The sequence below is a fragment of the Salmo salar genome, chromosome ssa09 (assembly GCF_905237065.1).
Source record: "Salmo salar chromosome ssa09, Ssal_v3.1, whole genome shotgun sequence".
NCBI lineage: Eukaryota > Metazoa > Chordata > Actinopteri > Salmoniformes > Salmonidae > Salmo > Salmo salar.
The window spans coordinates 81,765,855-81,782,684 of record NC_059450.1 but is presented as its reverse complement, the minus strand read 5'-3'; the positions used below and the strand labels follow the sequence as shown (position 1 = coordinate 81,782,684).

Here is a 16,830-nt window from a genome sequence, read left to right as displayed (position 1 = left end):
CTGTTGGAGATCCCTGCTGTAGCTCTACCTGTTGGAGATCCCTGCTGTAGCTCTACCTGTTGGAGATCCCTGCTGTAGCTCTACCCGTTGGAGATCCCTGCTGTAGCTCTACCCGTTGGAGACCCAGCTGTAGCTCTGCCTGTTGGAGACGCTGCTGTAGCTCTGCCTGTTGGAGACCCAGCTGTAGCTCTACCTGTTGGAGACCCTGCTGTAGCACTACCTGTTGGAGACCCAGCTGTAGCTCTACCTGTTGGAGACCCAGCTGTAGCTCTACCTGTTGGAGACACCTGCTGTAGCTCTACCTGTTGGAGACACCTGCTGTAGCTCTACCTGTTGGAGACCCTGCTGTAGCTCTACCTGTTGGAGACCCAGCTGTAGCTCTACCTGTTGGAGACCCCAGCTGTAGCTCTACCTGTTGGAGATCCCTGCCGTAGCTCTACCTGTTGGAGATCCCTGCCGTAGCTCTACCTGTTGGAGATCCCTGCCGTAGCTCTACCTGTTGGAGACCCAGCCGTAGCTCTACCTGTTGGAGATCCCTGCCGTAGCTCTACCTGTTGGAGACCCTGCTGTAGCTCTACCTGTTGGAGATCCCTGCTGTAGCTCTACCTGTTGGAGACCCCTGCTATATGCTGTCACATGCATTGTTGCTACTCAACAGGTTGTGACAGAAGGGCCTCAGGCTGGAGAGATTGTTGCTTTAGGGGGGTTTCTCTGTGAACTAGCCTAGTAGCCATAGTGCTGTTCCCCGTCATCTAGTTCTGATGCTGCTTCCCCGTCATCTAGTTCTGATGCTGCTTCCCCGTCATCTAGTTCTGATGCTGCTTCCCCGTCATCGAGTTCTGCTGCTGCTTCCCCGTCATCTAGTTATAATGCTGCTTCCCCGTCATCTAGTTATAATGCTGCTTCCCCGTCATCTAGTTCTGATGCTGCTTCCCCGTCATCTAGTTCTGATGCTGCTTCCCCGTCATCTAGTTCTGATGCTGCTTCCCCGTCATCTAGTTATAATGCTGCTTCCCCGTCATCTAGTTATAATGCTGCTTCCCCGTCATCTAGTTATAATGCTGCTTCCCCATCATCTAGAGTTAATCTGCCAGAGCAGGGTTAGTGATGTCAGCATCTGGGATTCCAGAAGGTGACTGTTTATTTTTAGTGTGCAGTGCACTGAGAGAGATTACATGTGCGAGTGTATGTGAGCGAGCGATTCAGTGAGCGAGTGAAAGTGAGTGAGGGAAATGGAGAGGAAATGGAGAGTGGGAGAGAAAGAGAGAAATCCCACAGAGGTGCATACTAGATATTAAAAGGAAGAGAGAGATAGAGAAGGGAGGGAGAGAGGGAGGGAGGAATGGTGACATATCATATCATTTGTAGGTCAGTCTTTTACAAATTCATGTACCATTCTCATCTGTCCATCCAACAATAATATTAGTTTCAGAGGAAGGAGACTAATATATAATTTGGTGGGTGCTTATATTTGTCCTATTTCACACCTGTAAAAGTGTGTATACAGTGCATTGGGAAAGTATTCAGACCCCTTCCCTTTTTCCACATTTTGTTACATTACAGCCTTATTCTAAAATGGATATATATATATATATATATACTGCTCAAAAAAATAAAGGGAACACTTAAACAACACATCCTAGATCTGAATGAAAGAAATAATCTTATTAAATACTTTTTTCTTTACATAGTTGAATGTGCTGACAACAAAATCACACAAAAATAATCAATGGAAATCCAATTTATCAACCCATGGAGGTCTGGATTTGGAGTCACACTCAAAATTAAAGTGGAAAACCACACTACAGGCTGATCCAACTTTGATGTAATGTCCTTAAAACAAGTCAAAATGAGGCTCAGTAGTGTGTGTGGCCTCCACGTACCTGTATGACCTCCCTACAACGCCTGGGCATGCTCCTGATGAGGTGGCGGATGGTCTCCTGAGGGATCTCCTCCCAGACCTGGACTAAAGCATCCGCCAACTCCTGGACAGTCTGTGGTGCAACGTGCCGTTGGTGGATGGAGTGAGACATGATGTCCCAGATGTGCTCAATTGGATTCAGGTCTGGGGAACGGGCGGGCCAGTCCATAGCATCAATGCCTTCCTCTTGCAGGAACTGCTGACACACTCCAGCCACATGAGGTCTAGCATTGTCTTGCATTAGGAGGAACCCAGGGCCAACCGCACCAGCATATGGTCTCACAAGGGGTCTGAGGATGTCATCTCGGTACCTAATGGCAGTCAGGCTACCTCTGGCGAACACATGGAGGGCTGTGCGGGCCCCCAAAGAAATGCCACCCCACACCATGACTGACCCACCGCCAAACCGGTCATGCTGGAGGATGTTGCAGGCAGCAGAACGTTCTCCACAGCGTCTCCAGACTCTGTCACGTCTGTCACGTGCTCAGTGTGAACCTGCTTTCATCTGTGAAGAGCACAGGGCACCAGTGGCGAATTTGCCAACCTTGGTGTTCTCTGGCAAATGCCAAATGTCCTGCACGGTGTTGGGCTGTAAGCACAACCCCCACCTGTGGACGTCGGGCCCTCATACCACCCTCATGGAGTCTGTTTCTGACCGTTTGAGCAGACACATGCACATTTGTGGCCTGCTGGAGGTCATTTTGCAGGGCTCTGGCAGTGCTTCTCCTGCTCCTCATTGCACAAAGGCGGAGGTAGCGGTCCTGCTGCTGGGTTGTTGCCCTCCTACGGCCTCCTCCACGTCTCCTGATGTACTGGCTTGTCTCCTGGTAGCGCCTCCATGCTCTGGACACTACGCTGACAGACACAGCAAACCTTCTTGCCACAACTCGCATTGATGTGCCATCCTGGATGAGCTGCACTATCTGAGCCACTTGTGTGGGTTGTAGACTCCGTCTCATGCTACCACTAGAGTGAAAGCACCGCCAGCATTCAAAAGTGACCAAAACATCAGCCAGGAAGCATAGGAACTGAGAAGTGGTCTGTGGTCCCCACCTGCAGAACCACTCCTTTATTGGGGGTGTCTTGCTAATTGCCTATAATTTCCACCTGTTGTCTATTCCATATATATATAAATAAATAAATATATATAAATAAATAAATGGAAATGGAATAGACAACAGGTATATATATATACTGCTCCAAAAAATAAAGGGAACACTTAAACAACACAATGTAACTCCAAGTCAATCACACTTCTGTGAAATCAAACTGTCCACTTAGGAAGCAACACTGATTGACAATAATTTTCACCTGCTGTTGTGCAAAAATTTTTTATATATATATATATATATATATATATATATATATATATATATATATATATATATATACACACACACACACACACACACACACACATACCGCATAATGACAAGAGAAAACATTTTTTTTGCAAAAGTATATATATATTTTTTAACAGAAATACCTTGTTTACATAAGTATTCAGACCCTTTGCTATGATACTCAAAATTGAGCTCAGCTGCATCCTGTTTCCATTGATCATCCTTGAGATGTTTCTACAACTTGGAGTTCACCTGTGGTAAATTCAATTAATTGGACATGATTCGGAAAGGCAAACACCTGTCTATATAAAAAGGTCCTACAGTTGACAGTGCATGCCAGAACAAAAACCAAGCTATGAGGTCAAAGGAATTGTTCGTAAAGCTCCAAGACAGGATTGTGTCGAGGCACAGATCTGGGGAAGGGTACCATAACATTTCTGCAGCATTGAAGAGCCCCAAGAACACAGTGGCCTCCATCATTCATAAATGAAAGAAGTTTGGAACTAACAAGACTCTTCCTAGAACTGGCCGCCTGGCTAAACTGAGCAAGAGATGGGGAAAACCTTCCAGAAGGACAACCATCTCTGCAGCACTCCACCAATCAGGCCTTTATGATAGAGTGGCCAGACAGAATCCACTCCTCAGTAATAGGCATGACAGCCTGCTTGGAATTTGCCAAAAAGGCACCTAAAGGACTCTCAGACCATGAGAAACAAGTTTCTCTGGTCTGATGGAACCAAGACTGAACTCTATGGCCTGAATGCCAAGCGTCACATCTGGAGGAAAACTGTCACCATCCCTACGGTGAAGCATGGTGGTGGTAGCATCATGCTGTGGGGATGTTTTTCAGCTGCAGGTACTGGGAGACTAGTCAGGACCGAGGGAAAGATGAACGGAGCAAAGTACAGAGAGATCCTTGATGAAAACCTGCTCCAGAGTGCTCAGGACCTCGAAGGTTCACCTTCCAACAGGACAACGACCCTAAGCACACAGCCAAGACAATGCAGGAGTGGCTTCTGGACAAGTCTCTGAATGTCCTTGAGTGGCCCAGCCAGAGCCCGGACTTGAACCCGATCTAACATCTCTGGAGAAACCTGAAAATAGCTGTGCAGCGATGCTCCCCATCCAACCTGACAGAGCTTGAGAGGATCTGCAGAGAAAAATGGGAGAAAGTCCCCAAATACAGGTGTGCCAAGCTTGTAGCGTCATACCCAAAAAGACGAGGCTATAATCGCTGCCAAAGGTGCTTCAACAAAGTACTGAGTAAAGGTGATGTGATATTTACCTTTTTTTTTACTACATTTGTTAACATTTCCAAAAATTATGGGGTATTGTGTGTTGATTGCTGAGAAAAACAACAACAATTGAATCAATTTTAGAATAAGGCTGAAACAAAATAGGAAAAACTCTCTCTGAGACGTCCTCAGACAGTAGGGTCCAAGCCAGGGTCTGCCATTATCAACGGCAACCTTGGAGCAATTAGGGTTAAGTGCCTTGCTCAAGGACACATCAATATATGTTTTACCTTGTCAGCTCTGGGATTCGTAGTAGCAACCTATGGGTTACTGGCCAAACACTAAACCGCAAGACTACCTGCTGGCCTTCATATCTAGCAGAGTACTGTGGGTTGATTCTTCTCTCCAAGTTGAATAAATGTCAAAACAATGTAATGACTAAAACAGGAGCTTGGGAACATTACCCATCCTAAAGCGGTATCATATCACCCTATCTTTCCTGTTTCTCGGACTACATGTAGTGGATTTCCTTTGGCACATATCAACGTTACACACTAACACCCTGACTACACTGCTCGCGTTGCAAAATACATTTTGAAATCTATATTATTCAATTATTGCCCCCACACTGCTCGCGAGCGTCTGCGTTGTCAAGAACTAAAATAGAAGTCAGTTCTATTTGTGACGCAGATCGCACTGCAAGTCCTGCCTCTCCCATCTCCTCATTGGTTTATGGAAGCAGATACCCACGTGCCATCTCCTCATTGGCTATACCCACATGGGTGATTGAAAGACAAACTGTGTTGTCGGTCGTCGTGGTAATACTATGAAAGTTTAGATGCCAATCACCATATAAGTTCAAAGAAAAGAAGAAAAAGCCTGGAAGGAGGAGAGATGACTAGAAACGATTCGTTTGGCCGTTTTATGTGGGGATTAATTGTCGGAGTAGAGGACCTTGTGCATTTCAGGTAAAATAACAACTCAATGTTTATATCCCACGACAAATTAGCTAGCAACAGCAACCTAGCTAAATAGGACAAATTAGCTAGCAAGTGCAAGCTAGCTAGCTTGTCATAAATGTTTAATGCTTTTCGACCTGTCCCCAAATTAATGTAATTGGTTCCGAGTTTGTTTTGATATTTTAACCTGCGTGTAGTGATCGCGTTTTGTGTGGGGGGACAAAATAAATGTATGCCCGATGACGTACGCGCACAGCCGGTTTGGGTTCCGTGTAAGGATTGGGAGGCATTTACTTGCCAAGTGCTCTTAAAAGTTCTCCCCACAGTCAGAAGTTAACTTTACAAAACCATGAGGAAAGGGGAAGCTTAAAACCCATGAGGAAAGGGGAGGCTTAAAACCCATGAGGAAAGGGGAGGCTTAAAACCCATGAGGAAAGGGGAGGTTTAAAACCCATGAGGAAAGGGGAGGCTTAAAACCCATGAGGAAAGAGGAGGCTTAACAGGCAGCTTTTCCTTTGAGGTTCTCTTCTACACTAGACACATACAGGTCAGAGACAAGGACATACTGTACACTATATATACAGCCGTATGTAGACACCCCTTCAAATGAGTGGATTCGGCTATTTCGGCCACACCCGTTGCTGACAGGTGTATACAATCGAGCACACAGCCATGCAAGAAGAATGGCCTTACTGAATAGCTCAGTGACTTTCATTGTGGCACCGTCATAGGATGCCACCTTTCCAACAAGTCAGTTCATCAAATACCTGCCCTGGTCAACTGTAAGTGCTGTTATTGTGAAGTGGAGAAACAACGGCTCAGCCACGAAGTGGTAGGTCACACAAGCTCACAGAACGGGACCGCCGAGTGCTGAAGCGTGTAAAAATAATCTGTCCTCGGTTGCAACACTCACTACAGAGTTCCAAACTGCTTCTGGAAGCAATGTCAGCATAAGAACTGTTTGTCGGGAGCTTCATGAAATTTGTTTCAAAGGCCGAGCAGCCGCACTCAAGCCTAAAATCACCACGCGCAGTGCCAAGCATCGGCTGGTGTGGTGTAATGCTCACCGCCATTGGAGTCTGGAGCAGTGGAAATGCATTCTCTGGAGTGGCCACGCTTCACCATCTGGCAGTCCGACAAACTAATCTGGGTTTGGCGGATGCCAGGAGAACACTACCTGTCCCAATGCATAGAGCAAACTGTAAAGTTTGGTGGAGGAGGGATAATGGTCTAGGGTTGGTTTTCATGTTTCGGGCTAGGCCCCTTAGTTCCAGTTAAGGGAAATCTTAACTTTACAGCATGCAATAACATTCTAGACGATTCTGAGCTTCCAATTTTATGGCAACAGTTTGGGGAAGGCCTTTTTCTGTTTCAGCATGACAATGCCCCTGTGCAAAAGCGAGGTCCATAAAGAAGTGGTTTGTCAAGATCGGTGTGCAAGAACTTGACTGGCCTGCACAGAGCCCTGACCTCAACCTCATCGAAAACCTTCGGGATGAATTGGAACGTTGACTGCGAGCCAGGCCTAATCGCACAACATCAGTGCCCGACCTCACTAATGCTCTTGTGGCTAAATGGAAGCAAGTCCCTGCAGCAATGTTCCAACATCAAGTGGAAAGCCTTCCCAGAAGAGTGGAGGCTATTATAGCGGCAAAGGGGGGACCAACTACATATTAATGCCCATGATTTTGGAATGAGATGTTCGATGACTAGGTGTCCACATACTTCTGGTCATGTAGTGTATGTCTGCCACATACACCCACAGACACAGACACACGCAACACACAATTTCGCTAATGGATTTGGGACATCATCCAAAAATGCCCCATAGTCTTTCTGTACAATGTAATGTTGAATGATAGCCAGGTGAGATAGGAAGGAACTTCCTCGGTCTTCGGGTTCATGTTCTAATTTTCCCCTTCAAGCTGAATTCAGCTGACACACAATAAAAGCTTGGGATGCATTTCTGCCGGTGGAATGTTCATAGTTTACAAAGCAATGACAAATGCATTTACTTGAATTTTTTATGTTCTTTACAGTGAAAGGCCAGAGAACAAGCCAATATTCATGCACCAAACCAATCAACGGCCCAGGAATCTTTGAACTTTGGGATGGAGAACCATGATACTATCAGAACCAGATATTTTGTCCCCATGTAAAACCCATGAGAGAACTAATGACATTAGAGAACATTAAGACTGAGCACAAGGTCCAGCTTAGCTACAGCTCCCGCTCTAGCCACTAAGGCTACGTCCAAAAGGACACCCTATACCCTACATAGAGCAGTACTTCTGACCAGAGCCTTATAAGCCCTGGTCAAAATCAGTGCACTATATAGGGAATAGGGAGCCATGTGGGACGAAGCCCAAAGCGGAGGGTGTTTATCTCTAAACAATGCCTGTGATTGTGACTGAACCTCTAATGCTGCTGCAGCCTGTGAGACAAGATCTATGGTTAAGGCCATAAGTCAGCTCCTTACTACGATCCACCGGCTTAATACCACCACTGGTTCATATGATGCCTTCATACGCCAAGGAATAGTTTAGTCGTGGTTACTCTGCCAAATGGCTGAAATTCATATCTATGATAATGTATTATTCATTTGTAGTGCCCTGTGTTTTGGTTAGTCATGTCACATGACCTGGATTTTAACCTTTATTTAAAGCTTTTTCATCAAACTGTCCCCTTTTGTTTTCATGTAAGATGGTCCAGCACCATCCTCAGACAATTGCTTTCAATTGTCATTTCTGGAAAAGGCTTAAAATAAAGTTTAAAATCCAGGTTATGGGACATGATTAACCAAAACACAGGGCCCTATTCATTTAATATGCGTGAATATTCTCTTGTTATTGTTTACTTTGTCGAGTTGCATCATGTAGCTCAGCTGCCAGGATGTTGTATTGTGTAAGCCTATTCTTCCTATTTGAAAAGCTACTGTAGCTGCTGGCTCTCAGACTGTCCACTGCTGACGCACACAGAAAACCCTCGACCAACAAAACTGAGCAGAACTGGTTCTGGCCCCTCCTCTATCCCTCCCCGGTCACTTATTCCAATTTGAGGTCTTTTTCCTCCAATTCATATTCATTTCCAATAATGACCATGTCATTTACCCTCTGACCCGCTGTGTTGCTAGGAAACTTGAAGAGGCCTTGAATCAATGTAAGTCTTGGCGGTCCTCGGCTCAGCCTCCATTCAGCCTTTCTCTATGGGCTCGTTCAGGCTGAAAATACTCAGCCTCTCCTTTTCTCTGCCTAAGCAAACTGATTGGAGACGTTCTCAGGCCCCCTAACATGCATCCCAGCTCCACTGGTTTGTGTCAGCTCTGCTCCCCACATTAACAACAAGTAATTAAATCAACCCTGAGGTTCGGCACGCGTAAAAAATTATTAGGATGGAGGAAACAAAACAGAACATCCTGGCACTGTGCGTTGTAGAGTGGCAATGCATTCTGGGGTTTGTGGTTAGCAGGGGGAATTACATCTTCTGCTGAAAATAAACGCGGGAGGTTGTCTTTTTCCTTTGATAAGCTACATGAACGAGGCCTACTGCTGAATATTAATCAGACAAGGCCAATGGGGCCTTCTCTCTCTCTTTTCATTATCAAAATGAGCTGTTTAACCAACAATGAAACGTCATGGTTAAAATAACCCTTGCATATTGCAGGCTATTTTCTCTCTGGCACAGGTGATTGCCTGCATTTTAAATGCTGTTTCCCAAGCATTACAAGCATGTTTAGCTGGTGTCATCTGACCCTGGTCCTGCCCGGTCCAATTTTTTCTCATCAGCCAAGATTCAGACAAAGGCCTCTGCACAGTCTGATTCAACCCTAGATCTGATCAGCCTGCTGAATCATACCAACTAACTCTGCCTTTTGACACAATGCTACCATTCCAGACTGATGTTCAGACGTTAGATACTATCATGAAAAATCATGGTGGTAAAAATAGTGATGTCATCATGTGGTATTGCTGGGCCATCTATAATAACAGAGACACATTGGAATTTGTAAAGCAAATAATAGGTTGACATATTTCAAGACAAACAAGTACCCCTCCTGGAAAAATGTAAACGCCAACATCATCACACCTTACTACAGTACAAACAGCAACACACACACACAGAGTGAGCCGTAGTAGCTAGCTCCATGTCGACGGAGCAGAGCAGAGACTGACAGACCCACCTGATGTCATGTAGCCCCGGGGGGACTGGCAGATGTACTGAGGGGGGTAGTGTTTGTGGAGGCGGTAGTCCTTCTCGCTGCGGGACCGGGTACGTTCCGAGGCCCGGTCCGAGAAATCTGAGCTGGGCCAGGCCCGACGCAGGGTGGTGCTCTGTGTCTTCTTCATGGGGAGGCAGGGAGGGAGGGAGGGCTAGGCTGACCTCCTGAGGGTTGTTGATACCCCCGTCCCCACATCCACCCTGAGGGAGGGCTACACCTCAGCCAGGTCAGGCTGGAGACATGGAAGCAGGCAGCTAGAGCTAGATCACTGGAATACTATTACTCTCCCTCCTCCTCTATCCCTCCGTCTCTCTCCCTGCTACAAACACACACACACGGCACGATCTCACAGACAAACCGTGGTAACGCTAGCTGCTAGGCTGAATGCTGTGGGAAGGTCTCCTTTCTTTTCCTTGAGTGATCCAAAAGCAGAGGCAGCGTCCAGCGATGCATTACCTTCCTCCGTCTGCCATTAATCCAGGCTTCCAGCCTCCAGCTTCAGTGTGACCAGAAACAAACGAACACTGGGAGGGGGGGGTTCGGGGTTGGGGGTAGCGTGAGAGACCCCGAAATCCAGACAATAGCTCAATTCAGTGCGGGAGGGAGGGCTTGGCTAACCACGAGCCGCGAACACAAAAGAGGCCAAACAGATGAGATCTGCAGCCAGGGGAGGGCTGTCCAGAGCCAGTGTCACTCACCGTCTCCCTGGACTCCCAGAGAAAAGGACGGGAAGCTCTGTGCCGTGCCGTGGGCCCTGCGCCAAGCCAAACAGCACATGAACAAACAAAACCCTAACCCTCCTCTCCTCTAATCAAAATCCAATCAGGGAAATCTGTGAAACCACAGTGCAAAAAAATAAACGCTTCTTCATCAGTAGCAGGCGATCCCCTGTTAAAACTGGTCCATCCACGGCCACAGCTCTCTCTCCTTCAGAAAGGGTGTGTAGTGAGCAAGCGTATCTATGCTCTGTCTGCGCGTGTGTGGATGGATGATGGAGGATGGGAGCTTGATACATATGAGCGAGGATAAGAAAAACACACGGGCGCGCAGGGAAGAAAACCACCCAGCCAGTGTGTATGAGCAGAAAGCAATGACTTTCTCCTTTCCTTTGTATTCCTGTTTTTCTTCTCCAACCGTCAGTGCGGCAGTCTCTCTCCCTCTCTTAAAGCAGTCTCTCGCTCTCCTTTACAGCGCTCTCTCTCTCTCTCTCTCTCTCTCTCTCTCTCTCTCTCTCGCCGGCTGTGTTGTTGTCCTGAACGTCTCCTCTGCTCACAGATCCGGCTGCTCTGGAAGAGGAGTGGGTAGGGGAGGGTGGGAGGGAGGGAGGGAGGCGGGGAGGGAGGGGGAGCAGGAAGCAAGTCAGTCAGCCCCCCTGTCCCATGCCAATGGAGGAGCTGTCTTGCGTTAGACTCACTGATCCTGTCAGGCTTTGCATTTCAATGTTGAAACCCCCTTTAGGCTCCCACAGCCCCCCTGGCTCCCAGCCCAGCCTATGAGTGAAGAGCTGGATGGTTATTTACATACAAAGCTGTACAATTTATAGCAACTCTGCCTCAAGTCGTAACCTCTTCCACCTCAGAAGGAGAAAGAATGCTCTTATCGGCTGCTCCTGCTAAAAGACACTGTCCTGCTGCTTTTGCTTTCTCTCCACTCTGTGAGCTCTCGTTCCCCCTCTTCTTCCTATCCTCCCTCCTCTGCTCAGGGTCATCCGCAGGGTCCCCACGATTTCCACTCACTCGTTAGGGTTCAGTCCAACAGCTGCAGTAGCAATTCCTCAGGAATGAGAGTTTGAGAGATAATTCCACGACAGCAAGGCGGCAGGGAGTGGATTGGGCTGGCTGGAAGAATTGGAGCCTCTCTCTCGTTTCCCTCTCCCTCGTTTCTCTCTCCCCGTCTCTGTGAGCTTGATCAGTAATCTCTCATCCTCAGGACGATGTGTTGTTTCTCAGAGGTGGCGTTTGTCTCCATCCAGACAGACTCCAGCCAGCCCACCAGCTCAGAATGAGAGCAGAAAACCTCTGCTCCACAGCCTCTCCACAGCCTCTCCCCAACCTCTCCACATCAGGAATGTGGTGACAGCTAGCTAGAGGCAGGAGACAAATTCTACGTACGTTCAAAATATAAATCAAGATGCACTAAAGTGCACTGTGTTCACCAATGTTCACATAAAGTGCAGGCAGAGCAAGAAGTATTTCAGAGTTAGCCTGGATTTCAGGATAGTCTGTGTTTCATTGAAATCCATTGAAGAGACATGAGAAATGGTATGTTCCCCTCTACGCTAGAGCTGGGCAATATATTGTATTAATTTGAATGAATGTTTGTTACGCGATATTCCAAATGCCTGTAAAGCAAAAACATTCAAAAATGTTATCTATCAAGCTCTTCCGGGTTTGGAGCGAGTAGTCGTGCTGCACTTCGCTCCGCAGGTAATATTACATTTCATTACAACGGTTTGATTTGTTTGATCTGAGCAATTTTTTTTGCTAGCTACATAGCCGTCTTTGTATCAAAGATAATTGTGTAGTTTAAAGTAATTATCGAGGTTAGCTAGCCAGCTATTTTCGTCCTCCGCGACGCGTTCTGCTAACTCAGTCAACACTGCTAGCTAGCCAACTTCTACCGACTAGCAGCACTGTAGAAACTAATACATTACAACGTAACGATTTGATCAGTGTAGTGTTAGCTAGCTACATAGTTGTCTTTGCTGTTTTTGTATCTAAGATAATTGTGTAGTTTAGAGTAATTATCGAGGTTAGCTAGCCAGCTATTTTTGTCCCCCGCGACGCCATCTTCCAAACCTAGCCAACTATTACCGACGAGCAGCTTTGTAGAAACTAAATACATTACAAAGGAACGTCTTGATTAGTGTTATGTTAGCTAGCTACATAGTTGCCTTTGTATCATGATAATGGTGTAGCACTGAAACTATCGAGGTTACCTAGCCAGCTACACTTTCAAACAAAGTTAACAACGCAGCCACTGCTAGCTAGCCTACTTCACCAACCAGCAGTACTGTATCATTTTAGTCTTTTTAGTCAATAAGATTTTTGCAACGTAAGCTTAACTTTCTGAACATTCGAGACGTGTAGTCCACTTGTCATTCCAATCTCCTTTGCATTAGCGTAGCCTCTTCTGTAGCCTGTCAACTATGTGTCTGTCTATCCCTGTTCTCTCCCTTCTGCACAGGCCATACAAACGCCTATGCTACCCTCCAGTCCCTCGACTTCTTGGCGCTGACGGAAACATGGATTACCACAGATAACACTGCTACTCCTACTGCTCTCTCCTCGTCTGCCCACGTGTTCTCGCATACCCCGAGAGCATCTGGCCAGCGGGGTGGTGGCACTGGAATCCTCATCTCTCCCAAGTGGACATTCTCTCTTTCTCCCCTGACCCATCTGTCTATCGCCTCCTTTGAATTCCATGCTGTCACAGTTACCAGCCCATTCAAGCTTAACATCCTTATCATTTATCGCCCTCCAGGTTCCCTTGGAGAGTTCATCAATGAGCTTGACGCCTTGATAAGTTCCTTTCCTGAGGATGGCTCACCTCTCACAGTTCTGGGTGACTTTAACCTCCCCACGTCTACCTTTGACTCATTCCTCTCTGCCTCCTTCTTTCCACTCCTCTCCTCTTTTGACCTCACCCTCTCACCTTCCCCCCTACTCACAAGGCAGGCAATACACTTGACCTCATCTTTACTAGATGCTGTTCTTCCACTAATCTCATTGCAACTCCCCTCCAAGTCTCCGACCACTATCTTGTATCCTTTTCCCTCTCGCTCTCCTCCAACACTTCTCACTCTGCCCCTACTCGGATGGTATTGCGCCGTCGCAACCTTCGCTCTCTCTCTCCCGCTACTCTCTCCTCTTCCATCCTATCATCTCTTCCCTCTGCTCAATCCTTCTCCAACCTATCTCCTGATTCTGCCTCCTCAACCCTCCTCTCCTCCCTTTCTGCATCCTTTGACTCTCTATGTCCCCTATCCTCCAGGCCGGTCCTCCCCTCCTGCTCCGTGGCTCGACGACTCATTGCGAGCTCACAGAACAGGGCTCCGGGCAGCCGAGCGGAAATGGAGGAAAACTCGCCTCCCTGCGGACCTGGCATCCTTTCACTCCCTCCTCTCTACATTTTCCTCTTCTGTTTCTGCTGCTAAAGCCACTTTCTACCACTCTAAATTCCAAGCATCTGCCTCTAACCCTAGGAAGCTCTTTGCCACCTTCTCCTCCCTCCTGAATCCTCCTCCCCCCCCCCATTCCTCTCTGCGGATGACTTCGTCAACCATTTTGAAAAGAAGGTCGACGACATCCGATCCTCGTTTGTTAAGTCAAACGACACCGCTGGTCCTGCTCACACTGCCCTACCCTGTGCTTTGACCTCTTTCTCCCCCCTCTCTCCAGATGAAATATCGCGTCTTGTGACGGCCGGCCGCCCAACAACCTGCCCGCTTGACCCCATCCCCTCCTCTCCAGACCATTTCCGGAGACCTTCTCCCTTACCTCACCTCGCTCATTAACTCATCCTTGACTGCTGGCTACGTCCCTTCCGTCTTCAAGAGAGCGAGAGTTGCACCCCTTCTGAAAAAAACCTACACTCGATCCCTCCGATGTCAACAACTACAGACCAGTATCCCTTCTTTCTTTTCTCTCCAAAACTCTTGAACGTGCCGTCCTTGGCCAGCTCTCTTGCTATCTCTCTCAGAATGACCTTCTTGATCCAAATCAGTCAGGTTTCAAGACTGGTCATTCAACTGAGACTGGTCTTCTCTGTGTCACGGAGGCTCTCCGCACTGCTAAAGCTAACTCTCTCTCCTCTGCTCTCATCCTTCTAGACCCATCTGCTTCCTTTGATACTGTGAACCACCAGATCCTCCTCTCCAACCTCTCCGAGTTGGGCATCTCCGGCGCGGCCCACGCTTGGATTGCGTCCTACCTGACAGGTCGCTCCTATCAGGTGGCGTGGCGAGAATCTGTCTCCGCACCACGTGCTCTCACCACTGGTGTCCCCCAGGGCTCTGTTCTAGGCCCTCTCCTATTCTCGCTATACACCAAGTCACTTGGCTCTGTCATATCCTCACATGGTCTCTCCTATCATTGCTATGCAGACGACACTCAATTAATCTTCTCCTTTCCCCCTTCTGATAACCAGGTGGCGAATCGCATCTCTCCATGTCTGGCAGACATATCAGTGTGGATGACGGATCACCACCTCAAGCCGAACCTCGGCAAGACGGAGCTGCTCTTACTCCTGGGTAAGGACTGCCCGTTCCATGATCTCGCCATCACGGTTGACAACTCCATTGTGTCCTCCTCCCAGAGTGCTAAGAACCTTGGCGTGACCCTGGACAACACCCTGTCGTTCTCCACTAACATCAAGGCGGTGACCCGATCCTGTAGGTTCATGCTCTACAACATTCGCAGAGTACGACCCTGCCTCACACAGGAAGCGGCGCAGGTCCTAATCCAGGCACTTGTCATCTCCCGTCTGGATTACTGCAACTCGCTGTTGGCTGGGCTCCCTGCCTGTGCCATTAAACCCCTACAACTCATCCAGAACGCCGCAGCCCGTCTGGTGTTCAACCTTCCCAAGTTCTCTCACGTCACCCTGCTCCTCCGCTCTCTCCACTGGCTTCCAGTTGAAGCTCGCATCCGCTACAAGACCATGGTGCTTGCCTACGGAGCCGTGAGGGGAACGGCACCTCCGTACCTTCAGGCTCTGATCAGTCCCTACACCCAAACGAGGGCACTGCGCTCATCCACCTCTGGCCTGCTGGCCCCCCTACCTCTGAGGAAGCACAGTTCCCGCTCAGCCCAGTCAAAACTGTTCGCTGCTCTGGCACCCATATGGTGGAACAAGCTCCCTCACGACGCCAGGACAGCGGAGTCAATCACCACCTTCCGGAGACACCTGAAACCCCACCTCTTTAAGGAATACCTGGGATAGGATAAAGTAATCCTTCTAACCCCCCCCAAAAAAGATTTAGATGCACTATTGTAAAGTGGCTGTTCCACTGGATATCATAAGGTGAATGCACCAATTTGTAAGTCGCTCTGGATTAGAGCGTCTGCTAAATGACTTAAATGTAAATGTAAAAATCTATATCGTGAATCGCCCATATGTTAGAAAACAATTTAGATATGATTTTTAAGCCATATCGCCCAGCCCTACTCTGAGCCAACCATTAATCTCATTTTCTAATTTGTCTAATAAAGATGAGGTCAGAGTTCACTGTTTGGGAATAAAGACAACTTCTCCACCATATTTCCTCTGTAGGAATGGCCCAGCTGGACAATAATGTGACTGACTTAGCCACAGCCAAAAGAACAGTCACAAATTAAAGGAAGAATCAAAATACAGTGCGTTCAGAAAGTATTCACACCCCTTGACTTTTTCCACATTTTGTTCTGTTACAGGCCAAAATTTTAAATGGTAAAATTTCGTTTTTTCCCCCACTAGCCCGCCCGCCCGCCCGCCCGCCCGCACGCACACGCACACGCACACGCACACGCACACGCACACGCACACGCACACACACACACACACACACACACACACACACACACACACACACACACACACTACCCCATAATGTCAAAGTAGAATTATGTTCTTCAAAATGTTGACAAATTAATTAAAAAGGAAAATCTGGAATGTCTTGAGTCAACATATATTCAACCCCTTTTTTATAGCAATCCTAAATACGTTCAGGAGTAAACATTTGCTTAACAAGTCACATAATATGTTGCATAACAGTCTCTCTCTCGGAGGAGGAGGACCTGAACCCTAGGACCATGCCTCAGGACTACCTGGCATGATGACTCCTTGCTGTCCCCAGTCCACCTGGCCATGCTGCTGCTCCAGTTTCAACTCTTCTGCCTGCGGCTATGGAACCCTGACCTGTTCACCGGACGTGCTACCTTTCAACTCTCTAGAGACAGCAGGAGCGGTAGAGATACTCTCAATGATTGGCTATGAAAAGCCAACTGACATTTACTCCTGAGATGCTGACCTGTTGCACCCTCGACACCTACTGTGATTATTATTTGACCATGCTGGTCATTTATGAACATTTGAACATCTTGGCCATGTTCTGTTATAATCTCCACCTTGCACAGCCAGAAGAGGACTGGCCACCCCTCATAGCCTGGTTCCT

The 16,830-nt window shown here is 47.6% G+C and overlaps 1 protein-coding gene across 3 annotated transcripts in view; it reads right to left on the bottom strand.

Annotated features, from left to right (window-relative positions):
• The window catches only part of LOC106612013 (storkhead-box protein 2), a 94,300-nt gene that overhangs the window by 47,541 nt on the left and 29,929 nt on the right, over positions 1-16,830 (bottom strand). The window contains exon 1 of one of the 3 annotated variants that reach the window (XM_014212778.2): positions 9,639-10,203. The exons of the other annotated variants lie outside the window; for them this stretch is intronic. Coding sequence (XP_014068253.1) covers positions 9,639-9,804 — 166 coding nt within the window. The 5' untranslated portion in view covers positions 9,805-10,203. Of the gene's footprint in view, positions 1-9,638; positions 10,204-16,830 lie in introns of those variants that run through there. 3 annotated transcript variants of the gene reach the window in all.